Genomic DNA, 17503 nt, shown 5'->3' with positions numbered 1-17503 from the left:
TACTTCTCTGCACAGCTAGCAGAGTTGATATACAGTGGGGAAAATAAGTATTGAACGCATCAACATTTTTCACAGGAAATACAGTATATTTCTAATGGGGCTATTGAAATGAAATTTACACCAGATGTCGGTAATGGTAATCCACACATACAAATAAGTCCATAAATTAAGTTATATGTAATAAAGTGGAATGACACAGGGAATAAGTATTGAACATGCTTACTGAAATTTATTTAATACTTTCACAAGAGGCTGGGGGACAGCCCCAGCCGGGACGCCTGGAAGGACCGGGAGGCAGCATATACATCCCCCAGGCCACAAGGGGGCAACCACCCTGGATGTTCAGGGGAACACGGGAAAGGAGCAAGGAGGCTCAAGCCCATTGGGGCCCATGGCCACCGCTAGGGGGCGCCCCAAGCCTCATGGAGCCTGGGAAACATTTCTTCTGCCACACCTGACTAGGTGGAGAAAGATCCTTCTAGCGACTCCAGAAGAGTGTCATCAAGTACCTGGAGCACATCCGGGTGGGAATAAAAGGAGCCGCCTCCCCACAATCAGGGAGCTAGAGCGGGAGCAGGAGCAGGACGAAGCTCCTGGGAGGAGAGGAAAGGCGGCCCACAGACATTTGGAAGAGAGACCAGTGGAGTGAGTGATTGGCGCTGGGGGCACTGTGTGTTGTGTAGGACATTACAATATGTGTAGGACATCACAATACTTAGTAGAAAAGCCTTTGTTGGTAATGACAGCTTCAAGATGCCTAGTTGCATGCATTGCTCAGGTGTGATTTTGGCCCATTCTTCCAAATAAACTGTCTTCAAATCTTGAAGGTTCTGGGGGCCTCTACTATGAACTCTGAGTTTCAGTTCTTTCCATAGATTTTCAACTGTATTCAAGTCAGGTGACTGACTGGGCCATTCTAGCAGCTTTGTTTTCTTTCTCTGAAACCAATTGAGAGTTTCCTTGGCTGTGTGTTTGGGATCATTGTCTTGCTGAAATGTCCACCCTCATTTCTTCTACAGCATTCTGGTAGATGGCAGCAGATTCTTATCAAGAATATCCCAGTACATTTCTCCATTTATCCTTCCTTCAATTATATGAAGTCTGCCAGTATTTTGGGGTGTTTTTGGGGTGATGTGCAGTACCATTTCTCTTCCAAACATGGTGTATGCAATGACATCCAAAGAGTTCAATTTTGGTCTCATCTGAACAGACTCTATTCTCCCAGTATTTCATTGGCTTGTCCAAATGTTGTACAGCAAACTTTAAACGAGCTTCAACATGCTTTTTCTTCAGCAGTGGAGTCTTGCATGGTGAGCGTACATAGAGGCCATGGCAGTTGAGTGCATTAATTATTGTTTTCTTTGAAACAACTGTACCTGCTAATTCCAGGTCTTTCTGTAGTTCTCCGTGAGTGGTCCGTGGCTCTTGGACAACTCTTCTGATTAATCTTTTGACTCCTTTATCAGAAATCTTGTGAGGAGCACTTGGTCATGACCGGTGTATGGCGAAATGATGTTCTTTACAGTTCTGGATGATGGCCCCAATGGTGCTCACTGGAACATTCAGAAGTTTAGAAATACGTCTGTCACCAATGCCATCAGTATGTTTTGCAACAATAAGGTTGTGAAGGTCTTGAGAGAGCTCTGTGCTTTTACCCTCCATGAGATGCTTCTTGTGTGACACCTTGGTAATGAGAAACCTTTTCATAGGCCATCAATTAGGACTAAACCAGCTGATATTAATTTGCACTGATAGGGGTAAGATTGCTTTCTAAATACTGGAAGATTTCAGCTGGTTTCTTGGCTTTCCATGCCTTCTTGCACCTCATTTTCTTCATGTGTTCAATACTTTTTCCCTGTGTCATTCCAATATATTACACATAACTTAATTTATGGATTTATTTGTTGTGATTTCTTTGTATTTGTGGATTACTTGTGTCTGCGGTGGGTTGGCACCCTGCCCAGGATTGGTTCCTGCCTTGTGCCCTGTGTTGGCTGGGATTGGCTCCAGCAGACCCCCGTGACCCTGTGTTCGGATTCAGCGGGTTGGAAAATGGATGGATTACTTGTGTTGTTACTGAAATCTGGTGTAAATTTCATGTCAGTAACCCAATTAGAAATATATTTATTGAGAAAAATGTTGACGTGTTCAATGCTTATTTTCCCCGCTGCATAAAAGCATTTTGCCAATGTTCCTAATTTAGGAAATTACTCCTAACTTCATCAGAATGTACTGTAGGAGAGCTTGTGAGCTGTCCTAACTGGCTAGGAGATGCTAGAAGATGGCATTCAAGCAGAGATTAGCACATTCATCCCTGGAAAGGCTGAATATTTTGGAAATTCTGGACAACAATGAACTGGTAAAAAGACATACTGTAGATTGGACAGCGATGGTGCAACATTTGCAACAAATTGTGTACATTATGTGATTGCTCCATCTACGTGAAGAAGCCACGCACTATCATCCAAAATAAAAATGTTGGTAACCTTATGTTAAAAGTACAGCTTTGCAACAGTGAAGATTTTAGTTGTGTCACAACCAAGCATTTCTCAAATGTTTCACCAAACTTTGGATGCCCTTACAATGCATGAGATAATACACATTTATATATTTCCTTATGACTCTGTGTGACTGAGGTAATGTTAAATCCAGCAGCATTCAGGTAAATCAATGTAATGATCATTGCCCCAAGTGTGGATGAGCATGCAAATGTTAATCACAAGTGATATCCCAGTATCAACACACACCTTGTTTTGTTGTAGCCAGAATATTACTCTGAAGATAGAATGGGCTGGATAGGTGATTGACAGCTAAATGTCACAGAGGTCCACTGAGGCCTGAAATATTCAGGTTACACTTTCCAAGCTCCTCAAGGTTCAAGAAAGCAGGCGGAGATTCCTGCTTCATTGGATAAATAGAGCATTGCAGAAATTAAGGGGAGATCATGGAAACAGACATGTCCTGTCACTCTGAAAAATGATTGGGAACACTGGAAGAATAAGTGTGACTTCACAAACTATGCAAGAATACATAATAATAAAGAACTCTTACTTTACAAGGTATTTCCCGTGGTCATAACGGCAGGAAGATGATTCTTCTGAAAGTACAACTGTGGATCATTTGTTTAATAAATGTGACTTATACCAACCCAGCCACAGGGGATGCACAAACCAGTGTGTTTCTTCATGCCTGTCCCAAGCCCAGATAAATGGGAAGGGTTACATCAGGAAGGGCATCTGGTATAAGATTCTGCCAAATCAATATGCGGACAACAAAACAAATTTCCATACCGGACCGGTCGAGCCCCGGGTTAACAACGACCACCACCAGTACTGTTAGTCAACAGGGTGCTGGCAGAAATTGGGCTACTTTTGGCCGAAGAAGAAGAAGAAGGAGAAGAAGGGGGGTGAGGCATGTCCGGAGGCAGGAGGAGAGGAGGAAAGTAAAGAGAGTGGAACTGAGGGCAGGAACTTTGAATGTTGGCAGTATGACTGGTAAGGGGAGAGAGATAGCTGATATGATGGAGAGAAGGAAGGATGATATATTGTGTGTGCAAGAGACTAAGTGGAAGGGGAGTAAGGCCAGGTGGATCGGAGGTGAATTCAAATTGTTCTATCATGGTGTGGATGGGAGGAGAAACGGGGTAGGAGTTATTCTGAAGGAACAGTATGTCAAGAGTGTTTTGGAGGTGAAAAGAGTGTCAGACAGAGCAATGATTATGAAGTTGGAAATTGGAGTTGTGATGATGAATGTTGTTAGTGCATATGACCCGCAAGTTGGGTGTGCAATGGATGAGAAAGAAGATTTTTGGAGTGAGTTGGATGAAGTGATGAACAGTGTACCAAAGGGACAGAAAGTGGTGATTGGAGCGGATTTCAATGGACATGTTGGTGAAGGGAACAGAGGAGACGAGGAGGTGATGGGTAGGTAATGGTGTCAAGGAGAGGAATGAAGAAGGTCAGCGGATAGTGGATTTTGCAAAAAGGATGGACATGGCTGTGGTGAATGCGTATTTTAAGAAGAGGGAGGAACATAGGGTGATGTACAAGAGTGGAGGAAGATGCACACAGGTAGATTACATCCTATACAGTAGAGTCAATCTGAAAGAGATTGAAGACTGCAAAGTGGTGGCAGGGGAAAGTGTAGTTAACCAGCATAGGATGGTGGTCTGTAGAATGACGTTGGAGATCAAGAAGAATAAGAGAGTAAGGGCAGAGCCAAGGATCAAATGGTGGAAGTTGAAAAAGGAAGACTGCAAGGTTGAGTTTAGGGAGGAGATGAGACAGGCACTGGGTGGCAGTGAAGAGTTACCAGACAGCTGGGAAACTACAGCAGATGTAGTAAGGGTGACAGCAAGAAGGGTGCTTGGCGTGACATCTGAACAGAGGAAGGAGGAAAAGGTAACCTGGTGGTGGAATGAGGAAATACAGGAGGGTATACAGAGGAAGAGGATGGCAAAGAAGAAGTGGGACAGTCAGAGAGATGCAGAAAGTAGACAAAAGTACAAGGAGATAAGGCGCAAGGTGAAGAGAGAGGTGGCAAATGCTAAAGAAAAAGTGTATGATGAGTTGTATGAGAGGTTGGACACTAAAGAGGGAGAAAAGGACCTGTACAAATTGGCTAGACAGAGGGGCCAAGCTGGGAAAGATGTGCAGCAGGTTAGGGTAAAAAGGATAAAGATGGAAACGTATTCACAAGCGAGGAGAGTGTGTTGTGCAGATGGAAAGAGTACTTTGAGAGACATATGAGTGAAAAGAACGAGAGAGAGAATAGGTTGGGTGGTGTGGAGATAGTGAATAAGGAAGTGAAATGAATTAGCAAGGAGGAAGTAAGGACAACTATGAAGAGGATGAAGAATGGAAAAGCCATTGGTCCAGATGACATACCTGTGGAAGCATGGAGGTGTTTAGGAGAGATGGCAGTGGAGTTTTTTAACCATATTGTTTAATAGAATCTTGGAAAGTGAGAGGATGCCTGAGGAGTGGAGAAGAAGTGTACTGGTGCCGATATTTAAAAATGAGGGGAATGTGCAGGACTGTGGTAATTACAGGGGGATAAATTGATGAGCCACAGCATGAAGTTATGGGAAAGAGTAGTGGAAGCTAGGTTAAGAAGTGAGGTGATGATTAATGAGCAGCAGTATGGTTTCATGCCAAGAAAGAGCACCACAGATGTGATGTTTGCTCTGAGGGTGTTAATGGAGAAGTTTAGAGAAGGCCAGAAGGAATTGCATTGCGTCTTTGTGGACCTGGAGAAAGCATATGACAGGGTGCCTTGAGAGGAGTTGTGGTATTGTTTGAAGAAGTCGGGACTGGCAGAGAAGTATGTAAGAATTGTACAGGATATGTACGATGGAAGTGTGACTGTGGTGAGGTCTGCAGTAGGAGTGACAGATGCATTCAAGTTGGAGGTGGGATTACATCAGGGATCGGCTCTGAGCCTTTTCTTATTTGCAATGGTGATGGTCAGTTTGACAGATTAGACAGTTGTCCCCATGGACTATGATGTTTGCTGATGACATTGTGATCTGTAGTGAGAGTAGGGACAAGGTTGAGGAGACCCTGGAGAGGTGGAGATATGCTCTAGAGAGGAGAGGAATGAAGGTCAGTAGGAACAAGACAGAATACACTTGTGAAAATGAGAGGGAGGTCAATGGAATGGTGAGGATGCAGGGAGTAGAGTTGGCGAAGGTGGATGAGTTTAAATACTTGGGATCAACAGTACAGAGTAATGGGGATTGTGGAAGAGAGGTGAAAAGAGTGCAGGCAGGGTGGAATGGGTGGAGAAGAGTGTCAGGAGTAATTTGTGACAGACAGGTATCAGCAAGAGTGAAAGGGAAGGTCTATAGGACGGTAGTGAGACCAACTATGTTATATGGGTTGTAGACAGTGGACTTACCAGAAAGCAGGAGACAGAGCTGGAGGTAGCAGACTTAAAGATGCTAAGATTTGCACTGGGTGTGACGAGGATGGACAGGATTAGAAATGAGTACATTAGAGGGTCAGTTCAAGTTGGAAGTTTGGGAGACAAAGTCAGAGAGGTGAAATTGCATTGGTTTGGACATGTGCAGAGGAGAGATGCTGAGTATATTGGGAGAAGGATACTAAGGATAGAGCTTTCAGGCAAGAGATAAAGAGGAAGGCCTAAGAGAAGGTTTATGGATGTGGTGAGAGAGGACATGAGAAGGCGCTCAGCAGGCTCCTATCAATTATGGAGAATCCACTGCATCCACTAAACAGTGTCATCTCCAGACGGAGGAGCAGCTTCAGTGACAGACTGCTGTCACTGTCCTGCTCCACTGACAGACTGAGGAGATCGTTCCTCCCCCAAACTATGCGACTCCTCAATTACACCCTTGAGGGGGGTGGGGGGGTGGGGGTGTGGGTGGGTTGGGGGTTTGTTGGAGGTAAACATTAACATTATTCAAAATTTTTGTCTGTTTTTACCTACATTTTTATTACTCTTTAATTTAATATTGTTTTTTTATATCAGTATGCTGCTGCTGGAGTATGTGAATTTCCCCTTGGGATTAATAAAGTATCTATCTATCTATCTATCTATCTATCTATCTATCTATCTATCTATCTATCTATCTATCTATCTATCTATCTATCTATCTATCTATCTATCTATCTATCTATCTATCTATCTATCTATCTATCTATCTATCTATGCAGGAGATGGTATGCAGGTGATGGTGATGTAACAGAGCAAGATGCAGAGGACAGAAAGATATGGAAGAAGATGATCCGCTGTGGCAACCCCTAACGGGAGCAGCCGAAAGAAGAAGAAGAGAAATGTGCCTGATTCCACGCTTTACTCTCATTTGGTGTGTCTGCCTTGGTCTTTCGATCTTGGCAGTCATTACAATATTATTTTTGATTATGTTGCGAATTGGCAACAGTTACATTCAGCCATCCATCCATTTTCCAACCTACTGAATCCAAACACAGGGTCACGGGGGTCTGCTGGAGCCAATCCCAGCCAACACAGGGCACAAGGCAGGAACCAATCCCGGGCAGGATGCCAACCCACCGCAGGACACACACAAACACACCCACACACCAAGCACACACTAGGGACAATTTAGAATCGCCAGTCCACCTAACCTGCATGTCTTTGGACTGTGGGAGGAAACCAGAGCACCCGGAGGAAACCCATGCAGACACAGGGAGAACATGCAAACTCCACGCAGGGAGGACCCGGGAAGCGAACCCGGGTCTCCTAACTGCGAGGCAGCAGCGCTACCACTGCACCACCATGCCGCCCCAGTTACATTCAGCTTAGCGCAATATCCTACCTTATGTTTTTCTTCTTCTTCTTCTTCTGCTCCAAGTACTTTAAATATTGTAATTATTATCATGATCCTAGTATTGAAGCTGTTGCATTAGTATCAGAAAAATTTAAGCTTCATCATGATTTCCTGGAACCTACAGAACACCTTCATGAGAGCCGTTTTGTGGCTCAGTGTGTCATAAAATCATGACGTCATTCATTTTCAACCGTGAAGTGATATTCCTAGCTGGGAGTATAGGTGTTGAACACTTTATAAATAGTTCTAAATTGTTTTTTTCTGCCCTATTAAGTTTTTTCTCTCCATTCACTTTTATTTCATCTTGAAATTTCTCATATTTTTTTCTCTCTCTACATTTTTGTCAGTAATATACATTAAACCAGAAAGATAATAGCCCAGGCACAGCTCCTGTCCTTTAATGAGGTCTTTTGTGCAGAGATTTTAAAGGTTTAAGCAACTATGATCTATTCTTTTATTTTCCCCTGCTGGAATGCAAATGTTAGGTCACAGGCTTAGTGTCTTTTACTGAATCCCTGGGCCCTAGTTTAATTAACAGTGTCTATGTTATAGTATTGTTCACAATGAAAAATGATTAAAGAATGCCTGGTTGTAATAAGTACATTTCCACAAAAGACAAGAATTTGTGTCTGATTGTCTGAAGTCCTGATCCTGAAACTCATTCACAAGCAAATTGTACCTAAATGTGTAATGATAATGGACAGGTTAATCAGTGCCTAAAGTCATTAAACTCTCAGATCCGTGTCTGACGTTAATCAGACATACAAAAACTGTGTTTACGGTTAATTGACAGCTAATGCTTACTAGACAAGCATGTCAGTGTACACGTAACCAGTAATTATTGATTTTAGTTACCCTGAATGAAAAAACTTGTCTCTGAAAACATAAAGCAAAGATCACTAAACAGTGAACTTTAATTCAGACCCAGGAAACAATAATTAATGATATTGGACCCATGCACCAGGGTTTGTTCTTCATGGAACAATGAAACTGGTGAATCAAAATAGCAGACATATAAACTTAATATACAAATCAGTACTCAATGATCCCAGCTACATATTAGCTGGGCATGATGAAGGATTATTGATTAATAAATAAGTGGCCAAAGTAAACACTGAAAACAGTTCCTACTGGTAATCAGCACAACACCTAACTGTAATTGAAACAAGTGATGGCGGCCAAAGGATGGCACTGTGACACTACACACTTCATAGACCTAGGTGTAATTACTACTCAGGTCACTGTCTATGTGGAGTTAGCATGCTCTCCCCATGTTTGTGTGGATGTTATCAAGAACTCTGGGTACCTTTTGCTTTGCAAATATGCGTGTGCTTGGTTAACTATCAGCTTTAAGTTGGTATGAGTGACTGAAAGGGTTGAACTGCTGCCTCATTTGAGTCAGACTCCTCCTGCTTTCACCAGAAAATTATATAATGTTGGTGCCTGCTAGCAGTGTTTACTAAAATCAACATCTAATAATACTAAACGCTTCCTCTTTTAAATCAGAATGCTGCAGAAAAAAATCTAACTGCATATCCTAAATTAGTTAGGAGGAATGCATTTTTGGCAGGGTACTGAGGAAACCCAACTTGAATCAGAACATTGTTGTACTTTGTTGTCTTCAGCTGTTGCTGCAGTTTTCATTTTTATTAATTCAACCTATGCACTTGACAAGAAGTGAATGCTTACGAGAATGCTGGGTCTTAATAAGGATGACAAAATGATGAATGGGCTGCATTTATTTGGTTCAGGAACTGCATACTCCTCCCCTGACTATTGCATTTTTTTCCCAGCAGCATTAATGGTCTGACCCGAGTAGCACATATCCATCACTCTCTTTCTCTTTTCCTTTTCCTTCTCTCTCCCATCATCATTCTCTGGCAGCTTTTGATCTTGCGCAGCCTTATGTAAAAAATCTTCCTCCGCCCCCCCCCCCAACACACACACACGCATGCACACACAGAGCAGCCCTTCCCTTGCGTGTGTCCACTTGGCTCGAGCTGCGCTCTCAGAAGGGAGGCTTTTCGTAGCCGAGCCGCTTACTGCTAATTCTCCCAGACCTGAGCAAGGGAAAAGTCAGCGGCCAGAGGATCAGGTTAGCTCACCCTATCACATGCTTCAGAAGATGCACTGGTCCTGAAACTCTGACTTCCTTGAATTGACCTGCTGGTGTCTTTCTTCTGAGTTCAGTGGAGAGCAACGACTCGGAGAAGTCATGTCCTCTCCAGGATCGAACAGCCACAGCAAGCGGATGCCTTGTAAGTACTGCCATGTCCGATTTGATATTTACAGAGGAGATCTCAGGCTGGCCCAGAGGGCATCAGTCACAAGGAGGATGACCTATCACCTCCTAAATGATGGCCTGTTTAATGTAAGAAACCCAGAGTTTTTGCAGTGCTGTGAAGCCTTTCCAGGAAGCTGAAAAGAGAATCTCTCAGTCAGCTGAGAGTGAGATGTTTGGCTGTTGATGCCTGAGCCAGATTTTAAATTGTAAAGCTCCTCAGTGAATCGTTTTACAGGGTTCATTTAAAAGAAAAGGTGAACTAGAGGCCAGGGAGTTGCAGTACTCTGATTTACCTTCTTCTGATGAGTGTTTTGGGATCCTTGTTGATTGGTTTAACAGATTGACTTGGCCCTCTTTCTGGGTTTAATAGTTTCTTTTAATAAAACAAGTATTGTTAGAAAGCAACAACTTGAGACTGGGAAAATTACAAAGAGGGGTGAATGGAAATCACACCATAAAACCAATGACTGGAGGTAGGTGGAAAAGTCAGGACAAGGCATGAACACTTTCTGAAACTGGTAGGCCAGCTTATCATTCATTCACTGATGCTAAGTAAAACTAAACAGAATCGACTATTATGAAAAGCCAAGCCAGCAATCAGCAAGAAAGGACATTATAATTTGCCAAATCTTTGTTCAGCTTTATACTTTAAATTTGTAATAACAACACAGAATTGATATTTTTTCATTCTCTTTTACTGAACTCTGATAAACAACAACTACAATATAGAAGCAGAAAATGGTGACTAAAAATAAAACTTGGAATAAAATACATTTGATTAATAACTCTGCCCAGCAGTAGGGCTACATTCTGTGTGGTCTTTTAGAAGAAGGGAATATGCTGCTGGCTATATTCTTTTCTGACTCACACAAGTTACATCCATTGATGGATCATTTTAATAAATTGAGTTATCCAGGTTGGACTAAAGAAAACACATGTAGGCTGCCGGTCTTTTTTAGGGAACTCACTTATACAAGGCACACTGTTCTGCTGTTTAGATGTATGTGAAAACCTGCACCCTAATTAGGGGCCATCCAGTAACGATGAAGATTCTTATTGCTTTAGTAATGTTTTGCTTTACCTTTTTCAGTGGTATTTAACTCATAACTCTGTCACACAGAAGAACAGTGATGCCTGAAATTTGCAAGAAAAATTAAATGTATTGTGACTTTTCATGGCTTACAATGGTTAATCTTTTTTTTCTCTCTAGAGTTAATATGTAATAACTTTATACTCACTTTGCAGTTCAGTCACTTGTCAGTTCACACGCCATACTTTACTAGTGAGTAATATGGTTTTTTTTGTTAGTCCTGCTGTCTTTGTATAAAAACAAAGGTGCTGCCTTAACATTATGAGGATGTCTCTGGAAATTTGCCGCTCTACTCTATCTACCCAGCCTAAAGTGTGCGTGAACTGCACCCCTTTGTGAATTCATTTTTTCAACTCGCATTTGCTTATGGTCTATTTGAGTTAATCGACTGAGCTTTTTTTTTTTTGACACGTGATGCTTTCATTTTTTGTTTCTAGAAGGGCAGGAGTTGCAAAGTAATTGCATGAAGAAAGATTTAAATAAAACATTAAGTGTTTGATTTTTTTTTTAGAAGCAAAACTTTAAAACTTCCACTTTTTTACACGTAATCCTGTGTAACACGTAATTGTCAGTGTAAAAGGAAGTAGACATGATATATATTTCTGAAAAGCTTAAAATATTACACAGGCAGCTGGAATTAAAACATTATGTTGTGTGGTGTTATGATCTCAGCTGGATTGGATGATGACAAGGATTTATAAAGTGTTTTATTTTCCGCCAAAATATTTTATTAGTAAATTGTTCAGTAGTACATTGTTCAATTATGTCTTACAAATAAATGTATATATTGGAAGACTGTTTTTTGTACTTGAATCATATTCACTTAAATGCTAAGTAAATATGTAGTTTAATATGTATTAGGTTTAATCTGTATTACATTTATTACAATGTATTGAAGCTTCCTGGTCACCTTAAATTATGTATCTCTTACTCAAATTTGCTCTCTAGAGTCTTGTTTTGCTCATTATTCAAACTTTTTGTTGAAACTGATCATGGATAAAGATTTGATTTAGAAATAGATGGACAGATTTTGAACCTAATTTAAAAAAATTATTCTAGGTGAAAAAAATGTAGCACTTTTTATCAGAACGCCCAGCCATCTGGTTTCTGATTAGGCTTTATCCAGTATAGTGCAAATGGGGACGTTTTATTGTTTTTGAGGGGTAGGAGTGTTCTTACACTGAATATTTATTTGAGTCTTCTGGCCTTGTAGGTATTTCTCAGACTGAAATTGCCTGCTATGTGGAGTTTGCTTGTTCTTTCTGTGTATCAGACAAGAGTTTCTCGTTGTAGTCTGAAGATGTTCGAAACAGCACTATATTGAAAGCAAGAATATGCTGCATACCCTTGATAGCCTGGTTTCTCATGTGGATAAATTCCTGCCTTTCACCTGTTTCTACCACTTTGATTTGTAAGAGTTGCATGCAGAGCTGCCGCCAGAACAGTTATTAGCATATTTTATTATACGATGATTTTTTGTTTTTAGTTTGATAGTGCCTCAGCTTACAGTTCTGACAAAGAAAAGCTGTGAAGCAGAAGTCAGTGCATTCTTCACTTGAGATGGCATGCAAGGTGACTTCAGGTTGGCAATATATGTTAGTACAAGAGACAATAAAAAAATAAGACAGCAAGAAATGGCTTTTGGAGATTTAAAAGTAGTAAGTATTTTTGGTGACATACTACCAAAACATACTACAAAGTTATGTTGACATTGTATGCAAATTATATTTCAGTTAAAATTTGCCCTTACCACTGAAACATTATAAACTCTGTGGACTATTCCTAACTGAGTTCTAACCTTACCTACTTTTGAAACTGATGCATATTTTGCAAGGACTTATTTGTAGAACCTAAGTATTAACATTTGCTAGGAACCATTCTTCTGGGATTTTGTAAGCCGTTTCTACCCTTTTTCTTTTCATAGGTGCTGTTCTTTTATTCTTCAAAGTCTCATCCATTAGAATACTCACATATATTGTCTTCAACCAAACCTGAAACTGACAGCAAAAGGACAGTAAAGAACTGAACTAATTGTTCAGTAATTACGGCACCCTAGCACAAAAAAAGTAACCAAACTGCCAGGGCAGAAGTCATCCTTCAAAGCCACTCTTTTCTTCTTCTTCTTCAATGGTATGACATCATGCTTTGAGACTGTTTTTCATCTCTTCAGCAATGAATAAGTGTCAGCACTTATCCCATAACTCTAACTGAACATAAGTGAATGGCTAAAAACCTCAAATACGAATGGCTATTTTGGGCAATTTGAAGATTGGTAGCATAAATAAATTGAATGGTTGGATACTATTTAAAATTATCTAACTAGGCATTACAGTTGGAAAAGTGAAGAAACACAAACCCTCCTTTGTGTCTTCCCTGAATTCTGTGAATTGTCAGGGCATTTGGGTTACTTGTAAAGTACTTTAAATTCTTAAGGAGTGGAGTTTGATGTACACCTCATGATGTAGTATAATGAAATTTGAGAAGCCTTTAGGACCACACCTGCTCCCAGATGGTTCAGTGCTGGTCTATGAGGAACACATCTTCTAGCAGATAAACTCTGCCTTTAGATAGAAAAAGAAAAAATATTCCCACAAATCTTGGTGACAACAATCCTTACAGAGTTATTTGATTTCATTTTCTGCCTAGAAAAAATGTCTCTGAAACTTTGTAATTTCAAATAGCTGACTATTCAGACTGAATCTCAGATTGGTCAAATGGATACTGGACCCCTTAATAGTTAAGTTTTACCTCAGTGCCTTCTCATAGTGGGTGGCTACTGGTCATCAAGCTCTCTGGTTGAGTCACGTGGGCCTGTCAGCCATGTGAAGCTAGCAGTTATGCGAATGGAAGGTCACATGGTGTTGGGATTTCTTAACCCAAAGCTGTTTCATTCTAACTAGAAAGTATGACATGGCAAAAATGGCAGCAGAAGAATAGCTTTTAAAAGGACAAAACTGATTTACTTCCTTTAATGCCAGATTGAACAATTGAAATATGATGTATAAATGTAAGAGTGAAAAGTCAAAGTTAACAGTGACAGATGTCAGTAGTAGTCAAGTCAAGTCAGGAGCATGCACTGGTACAGTGCGTTGCCGCACCCACTACACAAAGAAACAACTCAGGATCCTGGTTGGCAACCCCCCAGGCAGACATGCAGTCCAGTCCCGCCCTCCGGAAATGACCCTCTGTCTGCCTCAGCCAGGTGTTACGTGGGCAACCCTTTGGCCTGGTCCAGCCTCTCTGGTCCTCAACAATGATATTCTTACAAGCCAGATCACCCTCGGGGAAACATGCCACCTGGCCGTAGTGTGGTAACTGACACTCCCTCACAATGCAGGCAATGTGCCTCATTCAGGACTCCATGAGCAACCGCTCATTCGACACAAAGTCAAACCAATGGTACCCAAGGATTTTCCGGAGAGACACAGTACCAAAGGAGTCCGGTCTTCGTCTCAGGTTACTGGGTAGCGTCCATGTCTCGCAACCATATAGCAATACAGGAAGCACCAGGACTGTAAAGACTTGGACCTTCGTCCTTTTGCATGGATAGCAGGAGCTATCACCCCTTTCCAGCAGTCTCATGACCTCCCATGCTCTCCCAATCCGTTTACTGACTTCATAGGAAGTCACCTTGCTTTTTAAATACAGTAATTTCTATGAAATTAGTCATATAAGAAAAATGGAGGTCTGAAAATTGTATGCGATTGTATCTTAAATTTAGCAAGACTTAATAACAATAAAACACCTGAGGGAGGATGGTATTACATAAGACCAAAACCACCAAATTGTTAATGGGGCACAAGATAGATAGATAGATAGATAGATAGATAGATAGATAGATAGATAGATAGATAGATAGATAGATAGATAGATAGATAGATAGATAGATAGATAGATAGATAGATAGATAGATAGATAGATAGATACTTTATTAATCCCAAGGGGAAATTCACATACTTCAGCAGCAGCATACTGATACAAAAAAACAATATCAAATTAAAGAGCAATAAAAATGCAGGTAAAAACAGACAATAACTTTGTATAATTTTAACGTTTACCCCCCCCCCCCCCCCGCCCCCCCGGGTGGAATTGAAGAGTCGCATAGTGTGGGGGAGGAACGATCTCCTCAGTCTGTCAGTGGAGCAGGACAGTGACAGCAGTCGGTCGCTGAAGCTGCTCCTCTGTCTGGAGATGACACTGTTTAGTGGATGCAGTGGATTCTCCATAATTGATAGGAGCCTGCTGAGCTCCCGTCGCTCTGCCATGGATGTCAAACTGTCCAGCTCCATGCCTACAATAGAGCCTGCCTTCCTCACCAGTTTGTCCAGGCGTGAGGCGTCCTTCTTCTTTATGTTGCCTCCCCAGCACACCACTGCATAGAAAAGGGCACTCGCCACAACCGTCTGATAGAACATCTGCAGCATCTTATTGCAGACGTTGAAGGACGTCAATCTTCTAAGGAAGTATAGCTGGCTCTGTCCTCTCTTGCACAGAGAATCAGTATTGGCAGTCCAGTCCAATTATTCATCCAGCTGCACTCCCAGGTATTTATAGGTCTGTACCCTTTGCACACAGTCACCTCTGATGATCACGGGGTCCATGAGGGGCCTGGGCCTCCTAAAATCCACCACCAGCTCCTTGGCTTTGCTGGCGTTCAGGTGTTGGTAGTTTGAGTCGCACCATTTAACAAAGTCCTTGATGAGGTTCTTATACTCCTCCTCCTGCCCACTCCTGATGCAGCCCTTCACCACAATCAGAGGTTTATATGTTCAAATTGACTCTTTGAGTAATCAATGAAATGTCATGACACAGCCGTATTTATCACCTCCAGAATCATTGATTTTGAACGCTCCTTCACAGCACTTAATAAGAGCACATGCTATTACACTGTAACTATATTGGTAAAGGAATATCCTAATAGTCAGCTATGGAAAAATGTATCCTCCTTTCATTGTTTTTGTAATTTCCTACCAATTAATTTAGCAATTAAATCTTAGTAAAAAAACACATAAAAGGAAAGTTAATTGTTTGAAATAAAAATCTTTACTTTTTGTTCCTTTCAAATGTTTTTTTATGCTGTGTGCTCACTAGTGACAGCTCAAAGCCCTGAATATATTTATAGATATCCATCCCATTTTAAAACTCTTTTTAATCCTTATTCAGAGTTGTGGGGAGCTGAGAAATAAAGTTTAAAACAAAGTAAAATTTAATAAGATGTAAAACTCTACATAATAAAACTATAACTAAAGGCATCATTTGTCATTTTTAAATGAAGTTCCCAGGTACCATATACAGTATGAAGAAAATAAATGGTAAGCAAAATAAGCAAAAACAAAGGAAAAAAAGAAAATCTTAATCTGTACTGACTGTGGTTCTGGCACTGGCGATGTCTCTTGTCTACTTTTAAGGGTTGATGCCAAGGGAAATGAGGGACATTTAGAAAAGAAAGAAAATGGGAAGGATGTGAAGTAAGTTGATTTAAGTGGATTAAAGGTAATATGAACAACTTCAGCAGCAATTCTAACAAGGTTGTGTTGTCTTAAAGAAATAGTGAGACCAACAGAGTCTCTGTAGTATTGAGATGCACATTATTCCAGAAACTAGAACTCCTGTCGGTAAAAGCTCTGCTGTTTTACTTTAGCTGTATGCAATGCTTGGAATTTTAAGAAGTCTGGCTTCTTGTATTCGCAGTGTATGCTCTGTAGTAAATTCTGTAAAGTGGGAGGCGGGGCTAAGCAATTTATAAATTTATATGTGAAAAGGAAGATTTTAGAAGTCCTCTTCAAATGTAAGTTGGAGACAACTTACAGAGCTGTAAGACTTTACCTGAAAATGTGGCATTTGGGGAATTGTTAATGCTGACTGCATATTGTTTTACTATTGCTGCCATCACTGTGTCATGAGTTGAAGTTTTATTAACTGCACAGAAACATACCATACATCCATCTGCATATCCTTTATTTTTCTAAGTATCCTTTTTATATTGCACTCATAAAGGTGCCAAAGTGGATCTTTAGAGTGATGCCATTGGAGAATCATTTTTGATCTGTATTATCCAGCTACTGTATGTGGCCTATTATATTTTAAACATTTCTAAATTGTCCATGTACCCTGTTTTAGGAACCTTTTCAACCCTCTAAAGATCAAATTTCATACACAAAGAACCCTTCTTTGAATTTAAAGTTTTCTACAAGAAATTACACAACCCAGCAAAATGCCATTTTTAGAACCATTATTTTTAAGAGTATACAGGGCCAGAAAGCTGGCATGTTACAATAATTACCCAATGTAAATGCTTATAAACCCTCATAAAGCATTGGGGTGCACATTGCTTCAGTTTAATCTAGACAAGACAACAGTCCCTCAAAGGGAACCCCAGTTCACACATCTAGTGTATGCCAGTCTCTGGTGGAGCACACTTGTGCACATGCCCACACCCAGTTACTTATGCCAAGGCCAATTTGGAGAATGCAGTCTACTGCATGTTTTGGGGTGTTGAGGGCAACCATCAGTAGATAAAGGAAACCATGAAGAACAAAGATTACTTCACAAAAGGGCACAGTGTAAACACAACATCGATGGAGACCAGACTGGGACTTAAATCCAAGACCTGACATTAGTTCCACAGTAGTCCTAACCTTGCCTTTTGGATGAAAATCACCACATTCATATTGAATAAGCCCAATTCCAAGATCAATGTTAACTTTATTCATTATTCGAAACCGCTCACAGCAGTGCACAGCTGAAGGAAACTATGTTACCTGAACATATTACATGCAAGAATAGGCTGAGTAACAACTAGAATACTGTAATATGA

At 40.8% G+C, this 17503-nt stretch overlaps 1 protein-coding gene across 2 annotated transcripts in view; it reads left to right on the top strand.

Annotated features, from left to right (window-relative positions):
• The first annotated feature begins 9250 nt into the window (after positions 1–9250).
• Positions 9251–17503, top strand: part of si:ch211-253b8.5 (dysbindin) — a 50929-nt gene continuing 42676 nt past the window's right edge. The window contains exon 1 of one of the 2 annotated variants that reach the window (XM_028811806.2): positions 9251–9570. In XM_028811806.2, coding sequence (XP_028667639.1) covers positions 9528–9570 — 43 coding nt within the window. In that variant the 5' untranslated portion in view covers positions 9251–9527. Of the gene's footprint in view, positions 9571–10044; positions 10070–17503 lie in introns of those variants that run through there. The other variant, XM_028811807.2, reaches the window with a different exon arrangement.

The sequence above is a fragment of the Erpetoichthys calabaricus genome, chromosome 10, assembly GCF_900747795.2.
Source record: "Erpetoichthys calabaricus chromosome 10, fErpCal1.3, whole genome shotgun sequence".
NCBI classification, from domain to species: Eukaryota; Metazoa; Chordata; class Cladistia; order Polypteriformes; family Polypteridae; genus Erpetoichthys; species Erpetoichthys calabaricus.
Note: the sequence above shows the minus strand (reverse complement) of the source record. Positions and strands in the feature narration are given on the sequence as shown.